This window comes from Salarias fasciatus, chromosome 3, assembly GCF_902148845.1.
Source record: "Salarias fasciatus chromosome 3, fSalaFa1.1, whole genome shotgun sequence".
Classification (NCBI taxonomy): domain Eukaryota; kingdom Metazoa; phylum Chordata; class Actinopteri; order Blenniiformes; family Blenniidae; genus Salarias; species Salarias fasciatus.
Window position 1 is genome coordinate 11,618,974 of NC_043747.1, and position 25,838 is coordinate 11,644,811.

The 25,838-nt window shown below is 43.0% G+C and overlaps 1 protein-coding gene across 1 annotated transcript; it reads right to left on the reverse strand.

Moving 5' to 3' along the window:
- Positions 1–4,451: 4,451 nt before the first annotated feature.
- On the reverse strand, positions 4,452–6,009 carry LOC115382180 (fatty acid-binding protein, intestinal-like). The gene is made up of 4 exons (XM_030083871.1): positions 5,874–6,009; positions 5,539–5,711; positions 5,346–5,453; positions 4,452–5,213 (listed from the first exon to the last, which is right to left on the reverse strand). The coding sequence occupies exons 1-4, from the start codon at positions 5,938–5,940 to the stop codon at positions 5,163–5,165; spliced, it is 399 nt and encodes a 132-aa protein (XP_029939731.1). The 5' UTR covers positions 5,941–6,009; the 3' UTR covers positions 4,452–5,162.
- Positions 6,010–25,838: the final 19,829 nt, after the last annotated feature.

Consider the following 25,838-nt stretch of genomic DNA (forward strand, 5'->3'; position numbering starts at 1 on the left):
AAAGATCTAAATAATTCAATTAAAATTTGGCTAAATAACCTTAAACCTGTTTGCTGTCGAGATGTTTTCTACGATGTGTGTGTGGATTAGTTTTAAAGCGACAGGAAAGATCTTTCACTGAATATTCTGAAATAAGAACTGAAACTTGGTGAAGCATAGAAGCATTTTACTTGAGAGTAAACCTGAATAAACGTCACACTTGAGGAAAGTAAAACCTTTATTTTGGTAGAGCGTTTTAGTTTAACTTTGTTTTTCTTTGCAAATAAACTTAAGTGTTGCCATGTATGTCTTTTGAATTCATTCACAGAAATCTTCAGCATCTTTCAGTGACTGAAAACACTACATTCCAGGTCCTTCAAGGAGTCTGCTCTGAAGTCGATGCACCTGCACACTGCTCCCTTTCGCTTTTCCTCTCTCACACTTGTCATTGGATAACACCTCCCCCCCCCCCCCCCCACGCTCCCGGGAGTCCATCAAGACATGATGTGGGGGCCTTTAAAGTGGTTTGTGTGCCGGGGGAGCTGCAGACCTCCTCCTGCCCTCTATAAGAATAGCCCAACCCAGGGGCCGGCCGCTCCTGAGACGGAGGCCTCAGCCAATTTAGCTTCCTCTCCTCGCCCTCCTCTGTCTGCGCGGTCACACCAGGTGGCACACGGCAGCTTCTCACATGACACACACACACACACACACACACACACACACACACTCGTCCGAGCCTCGGGCGCCCGTGCGGGGTGTCGCATCCGAGTACGGTGGGAATGCATGCATTGCATGCATGCGTGCGCCCGACTGGCAACACTCTGTAATGGTGTTACTCTTCTTGACAAGTCCATTAAAGAGGTGTTTCTGTTTTTTTTTTGTCCTCTCTCTCTGACTCAGATGTCTTCACTAAGGAGAGTCTTCTTTCTTTTTTTTTAAAACACAAAACGAAGAGTCGAGAGACAAAAAAAGCTAATTGAAGCTCTTCTGCTCCTGCTCCTCTGAGCCAGCCTTGCTATTCTTTTCTGTGACGCTTCGCCTCAGTGAAACATTGACCAAACATTACAAACGGATCCCTTCACCGAGTCGGGAGCTTCGGTTTGTTTTCAGTGTTCTCGCCACGCTTCACGAGTGTTTAATCATCACTTGTAGGAGCATTAAACCCTCCAGACTGAGCTGGATCACGTTCACAGGGCAATATTTTGTATTTTTAAAACTCAGTGTCACATGTATCAAGTAGAAATGTTGGACTGCAGTTTGCTTTGAAGCTGATGGATGGAACAATGTACTGCATGAAATGTTACAATAAATATTCCTGAGTGTGTGTGACTGTCTTCACCTGCTGGCTCTGGTTTATATTCTGGTGTGTGTGTGTGTGTGTGTGTGTTCTGGATCGTGGCTGGTCTGTGTTTCTGTGTGGGTTCTTCAGTCATGTCTCAGTCTGCGTTCCTGCTTTCCGGTGCCTCAGTAATCATCTCCTGTGATCTGGTGGACTTTATTTTGGACGTTTGGGTTTTTTTGGTTTGCCTTGTTGGGAATGCAGATGAGCATCTGTTCCACTGTCAGCGGCGGCGTCTGGCAGCCTGAGTCCTCCTCAGAGCCAAAGTGAACACAGTGTGACACTAAAACAATCAAAGTCCACCCACGCATATTTTTTAATCTGGGAAAAATGCTGCTTTCCTTGAGCGTGCAGAATTTTGACACCATACTCTTCTGTCCATACATGTGTGCACAGTTGTATTACAAAAAAACACAGCAACAGCTAGTGGCCTGGCATGCAAACTGCAGGGTGTGCACAGCGACAGTTTGAAATATTGCTGTGTCATCCATGTTTTTGTGCACAGATGAAAGTAGTTAAGCTGTTCAGTATGTAGCTACAGGTGTAAAGACCAAGAATATATATAAAAACTTCTCAGATTTTTTTAAATGCACATCCCAGCATGCCAAGCGACATGAATCCAAAGGGGTATGCAGTGAGCAGCGTTCGCTGACTAACCGCTGACTCATCGTTCTGCAGCCGGCGTCTGCACCGTCACCGTCTGAGCAGCGATTGGCCAAAATTCTGGCTGCACCTTCTGGGAAACGGTGCCTGACTAAACGGCCTGACACTCCCCGTCGCGGTGCTGTCGGTGTGACCGTCACTCCTCGGATAACCTGATCAGAGTGAGTCAGGGGATTAGATTTTACAGCAGGCGGAGGAGGTGAGGAAGAGGACGAGGAGCGGCCTCCTCCTTTTCCTCTGTCTTTCCTCTGTCCCTTTATTGTCCCCCCCCTCCTCCTCCTCCTCCTCCTCCACAGCTTCGCCTCCCTTGGGTGGGCCCCAGCGCCCCCACTCTCACAGCAATCAAAACACTGAAGGCTAACTCTCCCACGACTTTTCCTGTCTCTCTCACTGACTTCATGCTGCTAGATTCCAGATAAGTACAGAGTTATTATTGCAATATTTAGAGTTCAGTGTGTGTGTGTGTGTGTGTGTGTGTGTGTGTGTGTGTGTGTGTGTGAGTGTGTGTGTGTGTGTGTGTGTGTGTCATATGATAACTTCACTAAAGATGACATCATACAGCAAGTGAGGCTTTTTTTTCTTCTTCTTAAAACACAAAGAGCTCCACAGCGCTTCCCAGTGGTGATGAAGGCACATTACAGCTTTCACTTGTCAACACTTGATACTGACCTCTTGCTCACTGTTGGACCTTTTCTGTGGAGCAATAGCAAAACAACAGGCTGCAAATGCCCCATTGAAGATATAATAAATAGATTCAAAAGCTTCTGTATTGAAGTATCTGCATATATAACTACTTTCATCAAAACTGCACCAATTTCATCCAAACACTGACACTTCAGTCTGCTGTATTCTATAAAGTATAAACCACAGCATCTGTATGTGGTGGTATAGAAAGCCTGTAATGCAGAGGAACATCCCAGCACAAAGAAAAAAGGAGGCACACGGCCCACTTTCCCCCTGCACTGAAATCTGTTCAGCCTTCCAGCGTCTGAGGCCTCTCGGGGGACTTTCCTCTCCACAGCGGGAGGAAAACAGGCGCTGAAAGCAGCCCGGTCTCTGCCAGATTAGCCTCGTGCGTGGTGGGGCGTTTACCTCCGTGAAAGATGGTGCTGCTCAGGGATGAGCTGGAGGCTGCAACAGATCGATGGCAGACAACTGCTCAGAAAATCCAGATTTGGACGGGTGAAGACACATGATGCTGGCTGATGTTAAGTTTACTGTCGAAGGAATATAAGAAATACTACAGATTTAGATTAAGTAATTCTTCATTTTATTTTTGATATTACATCATACAGCATAAGAAAAATAGACACATGTCAAAATGTTACAGTAAGTCATGCAAAAATGTAATAATCTACAGTTTATACAGTGTAGATAGCAGGCAGGTTCAGTCCTGTCAACTTGAGGGAAACCATTTGGAGGACTGCAGACTTTACTGTTGTCCAGATCAAAGCAGATTCATAGAAAGTTAAAATGTTGCCGGAAACGATGCACGAAGCTCCAGAAGAGTTCATGTAAATCCTTTTTTACCCAGAAGCTGGACTGAAGCTGGAATCAGAGCATCAGGAGTCACTTCACATCAGAGTTACATTCACAGTTCAGCCACTGACAATGAGGTAACACAGGGTCTGCACACTAAACGGAGGGTCCTTCCCGCCCTGCATGATGACCTTGCAAAATATAAAATGAAAGCATAAACTTCCAAATTAAACTGCTTTTATGCAATTTATTCATTAAGACATTCCACTGCAGAGGCCTGCGTCGGGTGGTTAGTGATGCAGCAGAGGACGATCTGAACTCAAGACATGTAAACTGAAATAATATTTTTCAATTTCAATGACTCACAGCATTAAAGCCATGCAGTGAGGGACTTTGGGAAAACATGCATTATGAAGAAGTGCCAGGTATTTGCTGATTACATGCTGTGGAAATAGATTTAAAATCTACCTGCAGACTTTGAAAACCTAATGACATAGAAATCCAAATAATTAGTCGTGCAAAATATATTAGAACATTTTTGCATTTTGCATTGACTTAAACTGAGGTGTAAAAAAAGAAACATCCAAGTTGTCGCTTTATGTTTTCAGACTGTGTGCAGGAGTAAGAGAAGTGGTCAGTGTCTGCCCTCTTGTGGTCACATGGACTCATTGCATGCGCATCGAACGTTTTCGTTACTTTGTTTTTCTGCAAAAACCCACCATGTGATGAACCACACATTCCCCTGGGTGTCCACAAGACTTCACCAGCACCCAGAGGCCAACACATGACCCCAGAAGACAGCCTCCATGTGATCACACTGCAGCCATGCTGTGTGCTGAAACAGCTTTAAAAAGCTTCTGACGCTGCTCGAGAGCTTATTAAGACGTGATCTTTGTGCTTCATTGACAGACCAGCAGCTTTATCGCTTCATTTATAAGTTTCATTCATATTTAAGACGCATGAAATGACACCAACATTAGCCTTGAGTTGCACATGAAAGTTGCTTTATTGTAAAACATGGTACAGAGATCATGAGTGCAAATCGACTTTTCTCCCAACTTCTTAAAAGATATTTAACATCTAATGTGGTTCACGTCGTAGAAGTTTATTTTTGTGCAGGTTCAATGTGGGACTGATGTTCTGAGGGTGTAAACAAGTCAAGTTTAATCACAGGGTTCCTGCCAAACATGACAATCTTGGTTTAACCAATCAGAAGTGTGTGTCAGATTGTGAAGCCTACTGAAATATAATGCTTTCCACTCACTTCTTTTGGATATTTTATGCAGCATTCTTCAAGGCAATAAGAAACATATACATCTTCAGCCTGTATGGACGCTGCCAGAGAGTCACAAAGCGGAGTGAAAGCATTTGAGACAAATCAAAATATCTCAAGAGACAGTCAACGTTCCTGCTCAGTGCACAGAACCACACTTACAGTTAGTCATCAGCTCACTTGAGTGTATTAAGAAGGCCTTTTGAAGACGTCCTTCACTGCAGGCTGCAGAGGAGTGGATACACACAGCACTGTGATGATAATAATTCATCTACCAACTATGTAAAATGCCAATATTTTTGAGGTATTTATTATAAAACATCATGAGAAAACACTCAACTTGGCCATGTTCTATTGTTACAAAAAAAAAAAAAAAAAAAATCCATACTGTGTCATCTATACAAAAGCACATAAACTCCAGGGTTGAGGTTACTGCTTCTTGAAAATCCTCTTGGCGTCCACGCCTTCGTAGCTGTAAGTCTGCAGGGGGGGGGGGGGGGAGACAAAGGCACAGCTTGTTTACGGAGGCATTTATTGAGACGGCGCTCCAGCCATTAGCATGTAACGCCGGTGCCAAGTTGAGACGGGTGACATGCGTTTGAACCCACTGACCTGCACCAGCTCCCCGCCCACCAGCGATCTGGTGGTGGTCAGGACCTTGCTGTTGTCTTTCCTGGTGAATTTGCCTTTCATCGTGTCGCCGTCCATCTCCCACGCACCCTGAGTGAGAATGACAAGTTGGTGATTTCGTTTTATTTGTTGTCTCGCGTTCAGACCGACTTCGCCTGAAGTCGAGGACTCTCACCGAGACTTCGGTGCCGTCGGCCAGGGTGTATTCGAAGTTGACGCCCAGCGTGAAGTCGATGTCTTTGGTGCGGAATGTGCTGGACTCCTTGATGTGGAACTTGTCCCCGGTTTGCTCGATGACGATCTTGAGGTTGTCGTGTTCGGCCAGCTTGCGCTTCACGACATTGACGCCTATTTGAACAGAGGAAAACCACATTGCTGCTGAGTTTACACGCAAGTCACGAGTCAACCTTGATGGGAAAGTCTTGCATTCACCCCATGACCCCAGCTAAAGTAGAAGTAGAGGCACCAGCCCAGCAGACGAGGACTGAAGTGACCCATGAACACACTCACCCATCTGATCCATGAACTTGTCGTAGTTCTCGTTGCGGTCGACCTTCCAGGTTCCATTGAACGCCATGGCTGCGAGGCTGGTCTCGGGCTGAGGGCGGCGGCTGCTGATGAGGCACCAGTAGAGCGTGGGATTGCAAATGCCCGCTGGCCTCCCTCTTATACCCACCCCTCCTCTCGCACTATCACCCCCGCCCTCTCCGTCCCCACCCCGGAGCTGGCACGGGAGATGCCCCTTCTTTATCTCGCTGATTATCTGTCTGCTGATGTGGCCATTTAAAAAAAAAAAAAGAAAGAAAAAAAACTGTGTCAAATGTAGGGCGATTGCTGCGCGACCTCGAGGCCGCAGCTGATAAATAGCCGCGGGGCAACTCCCCTCAGCCAATCTGGCACAGGCGAACACTGTGGCACTGTTCTGTGGGAGAAAGAAACAAAACACAAAGACGGAGCTGTTTGTACGGTTGCCCATGGCAGTCGCTCCGCCGAGCCCCTCCGCGCCGCTCAAACTTTCCTTTGTGGCTTTGGCTGCGCTTGGCATGAGAACGACTCGCTGTGTGACAGTGACAACCTGAGCTGGCGTCCTCGCCGCACAGGCAGACCCAAAAGTTTACAAATACTTCGGTCGGGGGAAACTCTTTCTCTTTGTCTGAAGTGACTGGATGTGTTTGAGAAGTTTTCAACCACTTTGATTGAAATACAATTTGCAAGGTTTGCTATTCCTGGCAGTGGAAGGAAATCAGGTCTGAAATATTTTTATTGGTCCATCAAACAATAAAGGGAGATTTCGCTTCTTGATGAGGTTCCTCCGATTAAGATTTATGGAGAGATTAGAATGGACTCATGTTGTAACACTTCAGTTCAATGAATGTTCTCTTCCTTCACTGTTCATCTGTCTTCATCAGGGAATCCGTCCGCTTTTTTGACAGTATCTTCTAGAAACAATAGCAAGTCTGTAAACTACACATCACTTGGCGTGAGAGAAGAAATGTGGGGCGTGGGAGTTTGGGGGTTGGGCAACGCGGTTCAGGCTCTGTGTGGGGGTCTGTCCCTCCCACACCGAACCCCCCCCCTGCTCCACATACCCTAAACCTGCAACTGTGTTTAACCATGTCCCTCTGCGAGCACCCTCTCCATCAAACCGAGATTTAAGACTTGGTATAAGTTTGCCAAATGATGTTTTCTTCAAAGTGAAGTTTGTGTTTTTCAATTAATTTAATGGTGAAGTGGTTTTCACTGACTTAGCACTGAATTCACTGCTGAACGAGTGCAAAAATTCTTTATATCACACACACACAACACACACACACACACACACACACACACACACACACACACACAGAGGTGGTGGTGGTGGTTAAAGTTCAGTGTCTCCCTCAAGGACACGTTGACATTTGAAAAGAAGTAAATGGGAGATCGAACGATGTAACCTGTTATTTGATGGTGTGTGTGTGTGTGTGCGTGCGTGTGTGTGTGTGTGTGTGTGTGTGTGCACATTTTGGATTTTCATGCCTTTTTTTATTATTTTGTATACATCACTTTACGTTGCATTCTTGGCTTGTGTGAATAGTTTCATAAAGTTTGTCTGAGTGATTAATGCAGCTGCTGAGCAGCTAAATTCATCACACTTCCTCCTGGAATCAGTTTGCAGAGATTCCTTTCACATCCCTGCTCTTTAAACATGTCGTGTCTGGAGTTTTTAGGATAAATCCACTTTAAAAAAAAAAAAAAAAAAAAAAAAAAAAACTTGTCTGCAGTCTCAGTCTTTTCATACCACCTTCTGCCACGTGGTGGCGTGAGTCAGTCAGTCCAACAGAAACCATATGAGGCAACATTAATTTGTATTTTCTACACAAAAACCTTTTAAAACATGCTTGAGGAATCTTTTCAGACTCTGTTCAGTAATCCAATACAGACACACCATCACACTGATTATTATTTTTGTTTTCTTTTATTTGGTTTTAAGGAGTTTCATTGCTAAAAAGTTCACAACCTTTAACTTGATGTCATGTCTCAGACATTATATTTGATTGTACAGCAACATTTGTTCAATGAAGTCATATTTATTTTAGGCTTTAAATAGAGACGGTATTTGCTGTGTGGTGTTTTAATTCTAAACTAATCTAACCTGTTGATCTTTAGTTATGAAACCTAACAGAAAGTTGTGATTGTTTTTTTTTTAATCTTCTAATCTTTATTTTACAGCTGTTATTAAACCCATACAGCACTTTGACTTTTACCTTATTGGGCTCAGCTGATTGGGTGCACTGCAGGTTAAAGTTGTGATCAGGACAGATTTATATCCCTGTTTCCATTGATAGAAAAAACACTCCCTGTTTGGCTGGCTGTTTATTATCAGTGTGTTCTGAGCCCTGTGGAGCTTTCAGACCGAATCGCAGGGTTTTTTCCACGCTCTGATGGCACGCACTGATACCATTACCTTCATATTTATATAATGAGCCTTGAACATTTTTCCATTGTTGACTTTATTGATCTGATTAATCATAAAACAAGACTTAAAAGAAAACCTGCAGTAAATCAGCCAAATGTGGAGCCTCGGACATTTAATAATAATAAATAATAATAATGATGCATTGGTTTTTATATGGCACCTTTTTTTCAGGGAACTCAAGGTCACTTTCCTCTGAGATCAAAAAGGAAAATCTTTCTCTGTGTTTGACTCCCGGTCAAGTTTCTCTCTCAAGAAATCAGTCGCTGCAGGAAGTTTTGATGCTGAAACTTCAACAATGACTTTAAAGTCAGCTTTTGAACTGATTGTTTGGACTGATGAAGGCTTTATGATAAGGGCTGAAAACTGACTTGAAATGAGAAACAACAGAATTTTAAAAATGCAATTCAAAGCATTATTAATCATGATTAACTATAGAAATTATGCAATTAATCATGATTTAAAAAATGTGTCTTTTCAGAGCTCTAATACATATATTGCTACTTAATGGCTACAAACTACTATTTCATGGTTACATTAATATTTTCTGACTGAAAAATTGATAATGAATCGTCACGGTTTTATGATTTACGATGAATGTTTTTGTTTTTGTGACTCGAATCAGTTTAGAACATACTTTCAGCCCCATACTCTCTCTTGTGTAGCCATGACATTCTGCTGTATCTAGTTACTATTTAGCTCCATCTGGTGGACTCTTCCTGCTTCTGCTGAACAACACATAGAAAGATTTGGGTTAGACCTTTCAGGAGTTGCACTTTTGGGACTTTTCAGCTCAGTTTAAAAAAAAAAAAATGCAACAGACTGAACTATTTGCATATATTTTAAAGCAGTCCCACAAGCAGAAGTGTATCTTTTAAACATACTAAAAAGGTAAATTTGAACTTTCAATCAGGTTTAGCTTTTTTTTTTTTTGGAGTAAGATCCACTTTTTCTTTTCCCCCCAGCCTGCAGTGAAATCCCCTCCACATGCATACATACATACTGTAAGAAGACAAGAAAAAACAATCCTGGCCTAAATATATCCCTGCGACTCTGGGGAAGTTAAGTGAAAGTCAATATTATCGAGGCTCGGCAATGAGGCAATATTTGAATTTCAGATGAGTCTCAGACAGTGGAGAAAGAAGGCATTCAGTCACCCAGACAAGAGGCTACACGGCTGATGAAGAAGCGTGCGCCTGACACAGCGCTGACAAATAGCCCGGACATTACGCTGAAAGAGAAACACTGTTTCACTGAGGGGAAATGGGATAATTGATCCAAATGAGGAAAGAGTGACCCAGAGCACTTTGTAAGGAGCAGTGTGAAGCAGAAATGTGATTCGTGTTAATGCGTCACCTTCAGCAAGGTAGGAACTCAGTGTCCTGCGTGTTTAAATGAAACAATGCATTCGGTGAAATGACCAGCATTCGTGCACGCAGACCTGATGCTGTGAAAGGAATTATTAAAATTCAGCAGCAGATACTTTTTTGGAAACTTCAATTTGTGTCTGTAATGTTTTACAGCATTCAGAATACGAATCAGCGCTGAATTCCAGGCCCCCAAAATCATAAATTGTAATCTTAATTGTTGGCCGTCTTCTCGGTAATGGCTTCTCCCCTATCTCCCCTATTCAGTGGCTCGCCCTTCCATATTTATTTTCCCGCGTCGACGTTGCGTTCCGGCACTGAGTGGGGGATTACACGCCTGGCTTGGCCTACATCCTACAGCCTCGGCAGACGCCGCCGCCGCCACCCACCGCACCAGCCTCTGCTACCAGCATGGCTCGGCTGTGGGCCCGCAAATGATCCGGGACCAGGCGCCATGCTGTGCCACCCCTCGAGCAGACCCCCAAAACACCCCGGGCCAGGCCTGCATACAGTAACCGCAGCCGAGCTGCAACATTGAGCGCCGGTCGTTCTGGGCGTGCGGAGGATGTGGAGCTGCTGGTTTTCTGTGTCGACATGAGTGGAGGCTTCATTAATAACCAGCGTGCGGCTGTGCAGCAGACACATCCACAGGTTTAACCCTCAGAGTAGGTCTGATTTACATGTTTAGCTACAATTTAAAGAATTGGACTCCCTCTATAGAAAGGAGGCCTTATTCTAGAAAATTTATCTAGAGCCAAAAAACATGTTTAAAATTTGAAATGAGGGTCACAACGTTCACAAAGCTTTCTTCATGATTTTGCTAAAAGAATCTTAGATTATGAAGTTTCATCACTACAATTTAGAAAGGTCGAGTTTATAACATTTCAGGCCCCTTTCTCACGTTGTCAAGTGAAAAAGCAACATCGTTTAAAATGTTTTCAGAAAAGTTCCATGTTTACATGCAAACGTTTTGAAAACGATGTCGGTTAAACGGTAGAAGCACTGAAAACCATGTAATTTTCATGTTTGACCAGTAGTGGGTGATGTTTGATTTTGCTGAGCCACACGTTCAGAGAGTCTAGACTGTCACACCGCCCGAACTTTGCTGGAGCGTTCCTTGAAAGGTAGGGAGGGGGGGCCGAATTTCGACAACGCTCACAAAATGGGAAAAAAATCGAAAACACGGGCGTTGGCTTAGCGGTGCACCGCTGAAGACGGCGTTGCTTTAGCGTTGGTTTAGCGGTGACGCGAGCGTTGTTATAGCGGCGTTCTGCGCATGCGGGCGTCGGCTCGGCGGGGGTATAAAGTTGGTTTAGCGGCATACCGCTTGTGACTACGGAGCTGAACGGATCGTTGTGATACAAGTTCTGATAGATTTTTGACAGAAGTCGATAGTTGAAGTTCATCATGCGACGTGGACAAAAGAAGAGGAAGGCTGGAGAAGGAAAGGCAGCAGCCTCCAAGAAGATCATCACTGAGCAGGCAGCTGAAGCAATGGAGTCGGGTAAATAGATGTGCTAGACTAGTGCACCAATCATAGCAAGTCTCTCAGCATCCATTGTGATACAGTTTTACTGTAACTTTGAGCAAATTCGACATAGGTGAGGTCTGAACTCAACGGCAGGTCGATTCCAAATGAGCTCCTGGCCCATTTCTCACACCTCTATACCAACGCCAAACCAAAGTTCATCGCCGCCATGAATCGCTGCTTCAACGCCGGACACCGTTCCAGCAACCGTGTCCGCTCGTAAAATGCTTACAACCGCTCCACTGAAGTTTGTGCAACGTTTAATCGCCGCCCGGGCAACGCTGGCGAAGCAGTGGTGGTCCAGCGCTCAAGATTTCTACGTTGGCCTGGCGGACCCGAGCGTCCACGAACTTGCGTCTAGCGGTGCCAAACTTTGCCTGGGCGTTGGTGGAGCGGGGGTGAACGTTGCCGTGGCGGAAAATTGCCCCCTCCTCACCGCTCGCAATATTTTGTGCAGCTCAAAACTTCCGGAGCGGTAGGAGGGCCCCTCCAGAAACATCAGCGGTGGCCGAGCGTTTACGGCGTTGCTTTAACAGAGGCCAACTTCTATTAAACGGTGGTGAACGGTTACGATCTGTTAAGTAATTTTTCCACCGCTCCAGGAACGCTCTAGCACAGTTAAGGCGGTGTGACCGGGCCTTAGATCTATCCTGAAAAACACCACTGCTCAACCGTTTGAAAAGTACAGCATGTAAAAAAGGGTAATACCACTTTTCAGCAGTGAGGGCGACGGTGAGTCACTTCTTCCATTGTTGTGTTTAATGTTTCTTCTGTGGATTCTTCCATATCCAGTGAGAGAAGAACTCACACTACCACCATGTGGTAGACAGTGGTATTGCAACACTGGACAGTTCGACCAGTTCACAAACTTTACACATGAACACTGTTCCAAAGTTCGATCCAGGCATCCTCATAGTAAATTATACCATATCTTGTTTTTAATTTTTCATTAAGTGTATTTCATTTTAGGATTTTTTTTTTTTTTTTTTTTTTTTTTTATCAAACAAAAATATTTTTGTTGTTGTAGTTTTTCATTAACTGGACTTTTCATTAAACACTCTGATAAAACAAAATGATTTATTTGTTATTGTACTTTTTGAATCTGCACTCTAAAATCAGCGGTCCCAGTGATTCTGAGCAGCGCTCATAATACCAACACAATAATTGAATGAACAGAGAGATTACAATTTCTCTGCAGGAAGGTGGAAACAAATAAGTACAAATATAACAGCAACCTCGAAAGTTGAAAGATTTTGACATAGCATACAGTTCATGTATTGATCCATTCAGAGATTTCTTTACACTAAACGACAATTTAAACCTAAAAAAATAACTTTATATTAGCATATTCATCAAGATATGCCATTCATGCTTCACTGATACACGATGCTAAAGTTGTCGTTTCGAAAAGTTTTCTTACAATCTGCCAGAGTATGAGTTCAAATCACAAGCAGCGCAACAGGGAGGCAGACAGAACAGCTAATAATCAGGCTCACCAGGAGCCTTGTGGTCATTACTGAGAATTGTCTTGAAGTTTTTTCGGTAGCTTTGCAGATAATCTCCCGACAGTAATTCTCGTGCTGGATCCCTGAAACGGCGGCTAATTATTGCGGCGAGGCCAAACGCAGGCCGGCGGAGTGAGAGCCGAGCAGTAAAAATTAGAAATGAGATTACCATTTTCCATCTGTAGATTCATAAATACAGTAAATACCACTGCTTATTGGGTATCTCAGTGGGGGAGAAGCTACTGACCTTATCATATAAGATGCAGTGGTGAGTTTTGTTATTATCTCCAGTAATGAAGCTGTAAAAATGTATGGAGGCAGTGCGGCTATAAATGTAATGCGGAGCGGAGAGAGAGAGGGGGGAAGCTGCTCTGTGACTTAGCCGAAGATTAATGCACCATCTCCAGCTGCACAAACTACTAAATGTGTCATTTCCTGTATGTTTTTTCTGTTAGCGGTTGACTGGCTCCTCACAGAAATGATTTTTAATGAGACTTTCTACAAATTAAAATGGATCTTTTGCTGGCTGGTGTGTCCTGATTACAAAGTTTGCACAAAATTGGTGAGGGTTTTTTTTTTTTATTATTTATTTTTATTCTTTTTCTTTCTCTGCTTTCCTCTATGCAAATGCTCCTTTAAAATGGCACAAGTCGTATCGTAGAACCCGGAGAAGGTCCCCGGAGTTCAGCGGCAAATGTAAAACACGGAGCCGCGATTCCCACACTCCTGCTTGATTGAAGAGATGTTAATTACAATCATCTCATCTCCTTTGGTTGATTTTAATTTGCACTCGGCGCGTTTGACCCAATTTCCCTTTAATGAAGTTGGCATTTTCAGTAAAGTTCAGAAGCCTGAACTGTTTCGGGAGGGAGACGACTTTTTTTTTTTTTTTTTTTTTGCGGCGGGGTTCACTGTCATGTAGCATTGTTCCAAAAAAAAAAAAAAAAAAAAACGCTCCAAATGTCAACGCCGCTTTTGTGAGTCTCGGGACAACTTAACACCTCCTCGGATGAACGAATTACTCCATCCAGCGCTTTTTTGGGCAAACAAACCGGGGCTTGTTTGTAATGTGTGTGTGTGCGACTGCGAAAAAACCTTCAGCCCGCCTCGTTTGAGCGCTCGATTGTCATCAATAGCCACTTGTTAGCAAATCCTCCACAATTGCTCCTCTTCGGCGGGGTATAAGGTGACTGTCCTCCCGCTTTGTGTAAGTCATATTCTGTGACCAATGTCTTCATTCTCACCAGGTTTTTATAACGCCCTGGCGCTACTTCCCACCTAATCTTGACACTTCCTCTCCTCTCCGAGGACGAACTCTAAGCTCTTAATTGCAGGTGGTGTGTGTGTACGCTTTTCCCAATCCCAGCCTCTTTTGTTCAGGAGAAACAAAGGTTCCCTTTTTTTTTCTTTTTTTTCCTCCCCCCTCCATGCCTTGACTCTCAGAAGTAGTGTGGGGATGTAGAAAGGATTAAGTCAACATTTCTCATGACCTCTCGCGCCCGAGGTTGGAGTTGGAAGCCAACAATAGTTTATCAGCTGCACACAGCAAGGGGGGGGGGGGAAAATGAAGGAAACACACATCCACAGCAGAGCTCGACGGCGAGCGTTTCACAGACAAAAAAAAACCTCCCAGTTTTATTGTGTCTCCCCAGAATCCGAGCGGTTAATGTTGAGACGGTTTCCTGAAAACAGTAATCAGGTGCTGATAAAATTCTGCACGGAGCGACTGTGGAAAATCTCCCCCGCTGAGACCGAGTGAGTCATTCTGCACGGAGAAGGGCTGCTACTGTTAACTGTTGTTGTTCATTTGTTTCCCATTACAGAAGCTCCATTTTGGCTAATTAGTCTTGACAGTAACTTTTCCCTGCGGCGTTGATTAGATCTAATTAATGACTGCAGGCAAGATGGAGGACGGCGGCCCTGGAGGAGACATTTTCATACATCAATGAGTCACTGAAACTATTCTTTTTTGACTCTACTGTTGTCTGCAAGACTGAATTGATATTCTCCTCATAAGCCGCTGGTTCGCCGGCGCTACAGCGTCATTTTATGACAGCTATTGATTTAAAGCGACGTTGGACACAAGTTGTTCTCTTAAACACATGAATATGAATTAACAGCAGGTTTTTCCTATAAGCTTCCTTTGACCCCAACTTTTCTTTTTTTTTCCTCCTCCTTCTTCTTCTTTCCTGCATCATCCAGTCCTAATCTCTTTGTTGTAACTCATCCCCAAGCCGCCCGCCACGTCCCGTCAGTCCCGAAAACGTGGAGTGGAGAGCTTAGAGGGATTAGATCTGAGGTGAATGTCTCGCAGGAAAAACACCATGCGAAAAGCCAGGCGTGTTTCAGGGGAGCAGATCGTCCGCACCATCTGATTAACAGTGTGAAAATACGGTCTTATCTGTGATTATTTGAAACCTCCATACAAATGCAGCAACAGCCACAGAGAGAGAGAGAGAGAGAGAGAGAGAGAGAGAGAGAGAGAGAGAGAGAGAAGGGAGAGATTAGATGATTAAAGTGCAGATGGATTTCGTCACGTATTTACAACTGGCAAAAAGCCACAAGAATAGTTTTTCAATCCTCTGGGTGTTTATAATGTGCAGCCACATGTGTGTGTGTGTGTGTGTGTGTGTGTGTGTGTGTGTGTGTGTGTGTGTGTGTGTGTGTGTATATTTAACCCTTTACTGGAAATCTCAGCATATTTGCTTACTTTCACATTTCCGACAAAGCTTTTATTGTAAATTCATCACATTTAAGGAACATGTGAAGGATTCACTATAAACTCAAAATGAATAATGCTTGCACATCTTTATGAAAGTCAACCATGTCATGGAAACTTCACTTTATGACAATTGCCACATGTTGCTGGATTAAAACGTCTCCCCAGCTTTACATTAGCTGACGTTAACGCTGAAAAATGTGAGCACACTGCACACCGAAGCTTAAATTAAAGCAAGTTTTCAGCCTTAAAATAGAATTTTCAGTAAAAAAATAAACAACTTTTCAAAATTCAAACCCAAATTAATGAATAATTCAGTCTATATGAGTGCATACACTTCATAGCTGGTTTATAGTGATTATTTGTTATTGACATGGCAGCGTTCAGATGATTTCAATCATATTCAGAATAAAAACTTTACTAATGTCCTCTTGTAACTCTTCCTATTGTAAGACAAACTTATTGGACTGCTATTTAGATCAGCGCCTTTCGTTCAGGAGGATCCGCTGTGTGTAATAACCGCGTGTTTGCGAGGAGATGGGGGCTGCCGGGGAGTGTTGCAGCGCCTGCTGATATTTATCTGCAGATACTCTGGAGTCTGATCACGGACTCTCCTGCTTCCATCACCACCTGCTTGCAGAAATCCAAATAATTACCTGCCTGCTAATGTGGGTGGTGGTCCTTATCTCCAAGCCTCTCCCACCGAAGCATGATGGAGTGGTTGCCGTCGCCGTTGGCGTTGCTCATTCCGTCTCCGTTGGTTGATGACGGGAAGGAAGCTCATTAAATGAGACGAATTCACTCGAAAAAGCGGTGCGACTTATTAGCGGCGTACAGACAGATGTTTAATCTTCGACTAAACAGCGCGTTTTTGTGAGATACTTTTTGAAAAATCTCTGTAAATGTGTCTCAGTCAGTTAAAAACGGCACAGGCCTGACTTTCTAGGTTGACCAATGAGATCAGGAAGATTAGCTGAAATCGTGACTGATGGAGACAAATTGTTTTGTTTGGAAAAGCGCAGCAATCATCCGTCACTATAGGTTTGTTGACAGTACAGATGTAGTGGTGAGTAATGGCCTCTAAATTCCTCCATCAGTCTGATTCCTATTATCGGGCCAGTTCAGATTTTAAAAGATAGCTATAGCCAGGAAATGGGTTTTTATGTTCCATTTTTAGCCGTGCCAGGGACGCGACTTTATGGACAGTAATCGCCCCCGTCAGTCGGTTGACAGATTGCTTTGAAAGGATGTTGACAGTCACGGTGCGCCGAGGATTATTCATCATGTAATCACACGCTGTCTGCGACCGCTTTTCTTAAACTAAAAGAAATGATGGGAAAAAAGTTGCGCTAACTAGAAAAGACTTAGGGCCAATCCCAATTCTACCCCTTACCCCTACCCCTTACCCCTACCCCTATGATATGCGCGTTCACGAGGCTTAAGGGCTATCCCAATTCTCCTTTTTGAATAGGGGTAGGGGTAAGGGGAAGGGCTATTTCACCCCTTTCAGCGAAGTCTGCATCGATGCTCCCTATTCTCAATAGGGGTAGGCGGAGTTTCACATTGGCCAGAAAAAAACAACATGGCGCCCACCACGGAGTCGCACAAATGTTAGATTGCTTTCTGTATACTATTTAAAAAGCTATAAAAAGTGTATTTGCTTCACTGAATTTATAGATAAACTAGCGTGACAGTGTCCCAGTCATGGATTAACCTTTTAGCGCTGCGCAGCACCGTTTCCAATCGTGAATTTGTAACTTATGAAGAGCACTAATCACTGAATTAACGTCATCCTTTATCATGTTTTTAACGTAATATGTTAGACACAGGGACCCCCGATGAAACCCGACTGCTGATTCAGTTTAGAGCCGGGTTCCTCAATTAGCGGACCGCGGTCCACGACCGGACCGCGGCACACCTCGCTGCTGCCCCAGGGCAAATGTATGGAAAAAAAAAAAGAAAAAAAAGCTTTCTTTAAACGCTCCATGTTCCGTGTGAGCACCGTTCTGCACCGCGCCGCTCTGTGCGTGTCCAGCGCACTCCGTCACACCGCACTGCTCGGCAGTCCTCGCTATCGCCCCCCCCCCTCACCCCTCCTCCCTCCTCCCACAGGGCGCTGAAGTCCGGACCCATGCTTGTATAAAAAAAGCAAATGTGGACCTTCAAGATTTGTATTTGAGGACCCCTGGTTTAGAGGTTAAAAAGGAAGAAAAGTTTTTGAAATCAAAATACAGCGCCAAAACACATTGGGAGTAAATTATATTATTCGTCTAAGCTATAATATGTCAGTAATAAAACGTGTTTATATAAATATATCTGTATTACTTTAGGAAATTCATAAAAGAAAATGGCTTGGAAGGGGAAGTTACAGCCCAGCAAGCTTCAAAAAAGTGGGAGAACCTCAAAAAGAAATATAAGGTAAATAATAATACCATTTTTAAAAAAATAAAAGTAATTTCTAATGTAATTTCTATCATTTCTAATATCCATAATTTTTTGTTGTTATAGGAGTGCGGTGGGGCTTAAAGGGCCAAGGGGTATCCCAATTCATAGTGCTGCAAAGATAGCCCTAGCCCTCAGCCCTATTCTAAAAGGGGTAGGAGAGTGATAGGGGTAGGGCTAAGGGCTAAGGGGTAGGGGTAAGGGGTAGAATTGGGATTGGCCCTTAACGGTAATTTTTTTTTTTTACTCACCAGCCACTGTCTTTAGCGCTAATGCTTCATTACTGTCATCTACTGTGGAGTTCTGTTCTCATATGTTCCTTATGAAGGATCTGAAACAGTGAAGCTCCGGTTGACCCCATTGGAACTGCAGTCATATTTATTCAAAACTTGTTGAGTTTTTTTGTGTCGTTGTTCTGTCAGTGTTGTACATTTGTGGCCGATGCTGTCTAAAAGCCGTATTGTGTACCAAACAACAGTGAAATGCCATAATGACCATCAACTTTCACATGAATTCAATCAGTTCACTGAAACATGAGTCAAAAAACAAACAATGCCCAGCATGGACATCACAGTGACTGACAATATATTAATATATAGTCTTTTCTTTTGTCTTTTTTTTTTTTTTTTTTTTTGGATGAAATGTATTTTATCTTGCAAGTTAGAGGTTTTTAATTATTGATGTTAATTATCATTCATGATTATGCTTTATATTTTACACCATACATGTTAAAAGGCTTACACATAAACATGTTACTCCACTTTGTAATCTTTGTGGAGCAAGTGAGCTAGTAGCAACTATACAAAACCTCCTTTTTCTGATTTAAAATTAAAAAAAAAAAAAATCTGATCTGTTTTTGAAGACATCCAGTGGAAATTTTAAGATTTTTTTTATATATATATTATACTGGAAGCTTTGAAATACAGTGTAATTTTAATGCAGAAAGCAGGTCACGAGTGTGAAAATTTTCCATCTGTGCAAATTACAAGGGATTTTTCCCCCCCCCCCAAGCATGCTTGTTGTATTTCCAACTCTGAATTAATGACCATGTACTTGTAATTAAAGAATCTATTGTTGGAGAATGAACTCCGTGTCCTCGGGTTGGCGGAGTGACAGGAGGCCTTGCTCGGCTGGGCTCGGCTCCGAAGGTATCTCTCTCCACCTGTTAAGACCCTGCTCCTCCCACCGCTCAAAATGCACAGCGGGGGGTGCATACAACAGAGCGGGGCTCCCCGGGCCGCCACAATGCCGGCCGCTCCTCAAACACGGGGGGAAACATTTGGGGATTACGATGTTAGTTCTTCAGAGTCAACCACCTAGAAAATAGAGCCGATGAATGGGCGCACAGACCAATATACGCTCGGCCCAAAGAGCACAGCCAGGTGGAAGGAATACAGGCATGCTGGGAGTTGAGGGTGTAAATTAAAACTCACCCGTGTATTTAAAGGGAGAAAATATGTGGAACAACCTTTCTCACGTTTCAAGAGCTTCTCACAATGGCTGTCAAACGGGCATGAGTCACTTGTTGCCGGGCTGCGCAGTCGAGTGATTCGCTTGTCATTGTTCCCATTGTAAATAATTTCACCGCATTTCGAAAGAGAAAATGATCAGATTTACTCCACGCACACACACACACGCACACACACAAGCGCACTCCTCTTAATGCTGATGAGTCTACTTGTGCAATTACTCAGCCAAAGTTTTATCTGCCATCATTATTCTCGCACAGCCTTGAATTATTCATGGCGCCGGGATCTCTTGAGCATGTGTCGCTTGCAAAACTCAAAATCGCATTTGTACACTTACTGCCAAGTCATGACATCGCACACATTGAGATGGATGGCAATTATTGTTCATCAGCGCTGAGCAGAATTTATTCATGGGATGATTGAGGAGCCTGAGTGCACCAACGCTCGCAGCCCGGAGCTTTAATTCTCTATTTATCTGTGCACAATATTTATTATGTGTGCTGCACTGTGAGCAATAGCGCCCAAGATTGAATGTTTAAGTGAACGTGCCTCCCTAAATGGGATTAGCATTGTTTTATTGTTGTTATCTGGAGCCTGTGTTGACACTGGCATCCACTGCTAACACTGGGGAATGTGCTTGCCCTCTCTCACACCTCATTGCAGTCCATTTCATAAACAGCCGTGTGCATAGCAAAATCTGATTAGCTTTAACTGTGTGGAATTCTGCACATGAAAATGACATTTTACAATGCTTCAATATTCAACCAACATCCTTTTCCCTCTTCTACCTAAGCCTGGATGTTTTTTTTTTTACAAATATTTTATAAGAAAGCAATTATTATTGGAATCCTGTGAACATAATTGTGTATATTTGTGTTTTATTGCAGTTTTTAACCCTGCATTTTTCTTTAAACATTTATAATGTATAATGTATAATGTAATTGTCTTATTATTTTGACCTTGTGTTGATTTTTCTCCTCTGAATCTAAACCCTAAAAGACACTCTTTCGCTTTGGTTATTGATGCATTTAAAGCTTATTCTAGTTCAAGGCCAAATCACTTTGATCCTGAGTGATCCTGGGCAGTGAAATGATGGTACAGAAATCTCAAAAATTACACCTCAAAATATTTCTCTATAGTGCAAATAGAACAAAACCGTTTGGAACTAAAAGCTCCAAACTTTCCCATTTACGACTTATTAAATTTGTGATTAATTCTTCAGGGACGTCATGTTGGAGGGTCACGCTGCAGGTATGTTCTCACACATTCCCCGACTCAGCACAGCTTTGGTGCTAATGCTAGCAAAAGTTAACTGGCTTTTTAATCCTGAACATCTGATCGCTCACCTTGAATCTCAGTTATGTTTAACTCTGTTACTGAAGCAGTGCAGTTCTTTCTCAGTTAAAGAGAAAATAGCTATTTTTGTCGAAAAATTAATGTGTTTGCTTTTTGATTATTACATTTTGTAACACATAATGCAACAGAAAATATCTTGCATCTGCAAACAAAAGTCGTGGGGAGCCAGGTGACTAAATGTCTCTCACCATAATAACTGTGGCGTCGCTGCTGAAGGCTGAATGGATGAGCAGATGGCACCACTTTTTCAAACACAGTAAACAACAGGTGCAATCAGAAACAGCGTGAATGTCTTCAGACATTTAAATAAAACTATTCCTAGAATTTTTGAGCAATGTTGGAAACACACTGTGTTTCATTGGTAATTTGCACATGTCGGACTCCATTGTCAATGCACAGTGGAAGTAGATCAGCAATATCAACGTTGTTTGTGTGCGTGCACGTCTTTAAGAGAGCAGTACAACTAACACAGTAAAGATACATATTTCTGAGCTGTTTCTCATTATTACCAGATAGCTTTGTAACTACAGTTCACTTCCGGCATCAATAACTTTTGAATGAAGTTTCAGCACACCTCTTTCTGTACCATCGTTGTGAGGTGGACAATATGCTAAAAGCTCATTTTAATCAAATGTAGCTGTCTTTCGAGCAGCAGGCATAACACCAGTCTGGATGTGCAGCTGGTGTTGTGCTGAGTTTAGCCTGCATGCTGGGGTCTGCAGGGACCGACTGCAAATTGCACAACCGCTGAAACAGCAAAGAATGAGACTGCAAAAAGTATCTAATAACGTCACTGGCATTCACTGCAGGGTCACCAAAATCACTGCAGCTTTTACTTGTCTCCTGCTGATCATAGGACAACAAACTTTTTCAAAAATCAACATTTTTTTGAATTATCATTCATGTCTGCACAGTTGTCCCCAAATAACAAGCAATATTCAACTCCACACATTCAAGATATTGATATAAAAGAAAAAAACAGTCTTTGGATTGTTATTATTGCAGCTTGGAGACTGGTTTGGAGAGAATTCCACCTGCAGTTTTGGAGACTTTGAGGCTGAGAACACGTCTGTTGTACTGCAAATGTAGTGATCGCTGATTGTAGGTTCACTGACCTAATGGAAGCTATCACAGGCTGATTTTAAAGTTAAAATAGCAAAACTGGATCACTTAAACAGCACCGTGCTGTTACTTGTAAAATTCACCTGCGTTTTTCCCAGTGGGCATGCCCTCTAACCGATAACTGTCTTTTCCCCCCTGACAAATTCACACTTTGATGTCTCTCCTGTTGTGTTGGGCTTTTGTTGTGGGTGGACGGCCCATCTTTATTCTGCGCGAGCAGGACAGCGGGGCTTCAGAAGCCTTTCCAACCACTATTTTCATGGTTTGAGGCTTTCATCTCATTTGCTGCTCAAGGAAGTGCCCCGCTGCGGTGGAGTGGGGTGTTGTTTTGTTGTGAGGGCGCAGCCTCGGCTTGTTATCCTCACCGGGGGGTCAAAGCGCCCCGCTTGCTATAGGAGACCGGGCGGGCCTTAATAAGGCAAAAGTCCAGGCATTGATTTGGTAAAATAGCATTTGGAAATAGATGTTGCAGAACAAGCAAATCACAGATGGGGTAAAAACAATTCTCCCAGCGGGGGGCCGTCAAGCCTTTTGGGGACTCTGGTACCTCCTGCCTACCTGAGAGGATCAAAGCCACGTCTGGAGGGAAAGGGACACAAAATGGTCAGATTTCAGGAAGGAAACTTAATCCTCCTTTTCAGACGGGGAAAAGAAACAATTGTGAGCTGATTAGCTTAAAACTTAATTGCAAAAATGTAAATGGTAAGTGTGTCCAAATCATATAAAATGATGAAATTAACCCTGTTGCATGATTTAGTGGGCTAACAAGTTCGCAAACCAAAAGCACGACAATGCTCAACATTACACATTTCTACCGAGCATGTGCGTACTTTTTCTCTTGTTTACCTTTTTACATGAAGTTCAACCCCCGGGTCATAACTTGAAGACTTTCTCTCATGGATGTGCAGAATATCTCATCCTGCTCCAGCCACAATACTCTTTATACATGCAGGATTAGATCGGTTTTGTGATTGTTCAGCTTTGAAAACTTTACCCTTAAGGTCCAGTTTTAATTCAATAGTTAGTTGTCTTTTTTGTGCAATCTAAATGTGGAGTGGGACACGTTACAATCCAGTCCACTTCAGGAGTGTGTCTGTAAACTCAAGCACAAAGTTAACTTTTAAATCCAAACTTCATGACTCCACATTTTCATCTTTTATCAATACACACTTTAAAATCGTTCTAGCAAAATGTTCCCCAATTATGGACTGAGGTCTCCTATTAAAACAGGCACTTCTGAAGAAAAAATACATACAAACCGCTATGGAAGTAATCACTTGTCAAGGAGCTCATTATTAGAGGAAGAAGGGGTGCAAACCTGACAAGGAGCGGACAAAAGCGACAAAGCAGAGGTACTTTAGTTTCAATGAGCCACTCTGATGGCGCTGGGCTGACATCACAGGCCGGCTAAGCCGTTCTTTGTGTCTTCTCCTCAAACACCTCGGCCCCCGGGACCGTCCCCCACCGCTCTCACCGGCAGGTTGTTCTTTCGTCCTCTCATTAAGCCTTGATCCCAAAATTAGGAGCTCCGCCGAACAACACATCTGACCGCCGCGTGACCCCGCGTCAAGGAAAACGACACGAGCGTGTTTCTGCTGATAAGTATACAAACCTGTGTTTCTATTCTGTCAGATGCATCTTGAAGGAAACATAATAGCTTCCTGGATCCTGTGTACCTGCAACATCTCTTTGTCCTCCTTTGTAAGGAAGTCTTAAACTTTAGATAAGCAGCCATGCAATGATGTTCATAATCTTTCACTATTTGCAGATGACACCTTGTTATATATTACCATCATGGTAGATAGATTAATACACTTCAATATTTCTGAAGTGATCCTTTACCTGACGTGGGGCCACATTTCCCATCAAATAAATCTAACTGGTGTTGTGTTAGTGATACAGAGCAAAAATGCCAGAGGTTTGTTTGAAAGAAAACCCTGGTGACTGTGAAATACCTCCAGTGTTAATCCTTCCTGTTAGACGTTAGTATCGCCAACCACATACCAACAACTATTACAAATAAGTTCTCAGTTCTGCAGTACTTTACTTGTAATTTAATCCATGCAATTGTAATATGTCACACCTTTCTGGATTGTCACTGATTCGTACAGCAAAAAAGCCAAAAACTAAAAAGATGGACTTCATAGACTTTGACATCTACAGAAGTGGCTTTTATCATGGTGAAAAGGTGGAAAAAAACTTTCATAACTTCAAATAAGGTGGGGTACTTTCTCACACCTTCTGAAGCCTCGTGAGGAGGATCTTAACCAAAATGTGAACGATGACAATGATAAGCTGTGTTTGCGATTCAGGGAGTCACGATCAGATAAATTCTCTTAAGTCTGTGAACTTATGGTTGCAGTTCTTAAACTCTGAGGCCCGCATTGATGTTGGGACTGCAGTTGTACAATTATACATCTCAACTGATAAAAGATCCCATTTATCTTTAGTTTTTGTAGATGTGGAAGGAGTGCAATCTTCAAAAGTTCCTCACAGATCCAAGTCGTCCCCCATTTGGAAATGTTTTTGAAAATGGTGCTTTGTTCACACCTGTGGTCAGCGCTTTATTTTGTATTTTTTCGCTCTATCAGACTTTAATCTGCATGCAGCCAGCATTTTTCACTCTATAGCTCTGAATAGACTGCAGTGTGTATTGTTATCTGTTCCTCTGTCTCTGTACCTGACTGCCTGTGGCTTTGAACCAGAACCAGCTGCCAGTCCATGCAGATGCAAGTCGCTTTGTTTTCTGTGTAAAATAAACTTAATGTGAAGAAGTCAGTCTCGTTTCAACTAAAAAAATATTCACCTTTAAATCATTACACATATGAATCTCAGTACTTTCCTTCTGTTTGCCCTCTGAGGGTCTGTCTCTCCTGTTTTCACCCAAATTCAGATTCGACAAAGTGTTGCAGAAGTTGACAATCCTGCAACTCACTTAACCTCTATTAGGAGCAAATCAGGATTCAGTGTCTTGCTCAGAGGCACTGCGACATATAGACGTTGCGAGATGCAGGGATGAAACCTTCAACTGTGCAGCTGAGACCCAGGATAACTGAACCACAGCGCAAAGTATAAAAATGTGTCTGCTCGTCTTTCAGCTAGTGCCGTGCCGGGTCATGTACTGTGGGAATGAAAGTATTGCACAATAAAACCGAGCTAAAAATAAGATCAATAGTGAAGAATTGCTCTGTTCATCTGTGACATTTTCGTCATGTCCCATTGGTTCTCGCTCTTAGAAATTAATAGAATTTACTTGAAACACAGATTCGGGCATGCTGGAGGCAAAATAGCACATTCGCTATTGGGTCTCTATTTGAAAGTCTGTGCAATGAGCTTCAAGGTAAGCCTGCGCTGCGTTGCTTCCTGGAATTTCTACTACTTTTCAAGAATTTGGATTTAAGAGTATACTAATGCAACAGCTGGATAATGGATGCATGCATACAGGATCTCATATATGTAGCGTGTGTCTATCACAGCTAACTTTTAAATTCCGCCCACTTCTCTGAGGGTTTCCTTCAATCTCAGCCAGCAACTCTTGGTCTGATCTGTTTGCAGATGCCAGTTGCTATCAGAGACAATGTTTAACAATTGCTAAGCTGTTATTGTCTGTTGCTGAAAGGCTGGAATATTTTCCCATAACACCCGGTCCGAGATGCACGGCGCTGATGTCTCTCCCTGCAGCTCCGCGATTCATCTGATAGCGCGCTCACCTTCGTCTTTATGCTTCACCTCCCCCTTTTCCTTGTTTTTCGTTGAGTTCTCAACGCTCTCCTGCACCCTTAATACGGTTACTGCAATCTGGGCATGTTTCAGATTGTTTCAGTGCGACCTGGTAACATTGCAACACTTCACAGATCTGTAGGTGTGGGCCAGCAGTCAGAATTCAATATGGATCCCACATATTTGTTTTACTTTATTTTGTTTTTTTCCAGGTGTTACAATCAGTTGTAATTGTAAATCGGATTACCTTTGGCTTTAAGAGATAATACAACTCACAACAATGTGAGTGTTTAA

Bases quoted from the DNA above. Each gene is read 5' to 3' on its own strand.
- LOC115382180 (XM_030083871.1), bottom strand. From the start codon at position 5,940: ATGGCGTTCAATGGAACCTGGAAGGTCGACCGCAACGAGAACTACGAC. The intron at 5,712-5,873 runs GTGAGTGTGTTC...CTGTTCAAATAG, and splicing joins CAAGTTCATGGATCAGATGG to GCGTCAATGTCGTGAAGCGC. The intron at 5,454-5,538 runs GTGAGAGTCCTC...ATTCTCACTCAG, and splicing joins CCGACGGCACCGAAGTCTCG to GGTGCGTGGGAGATGGACGG.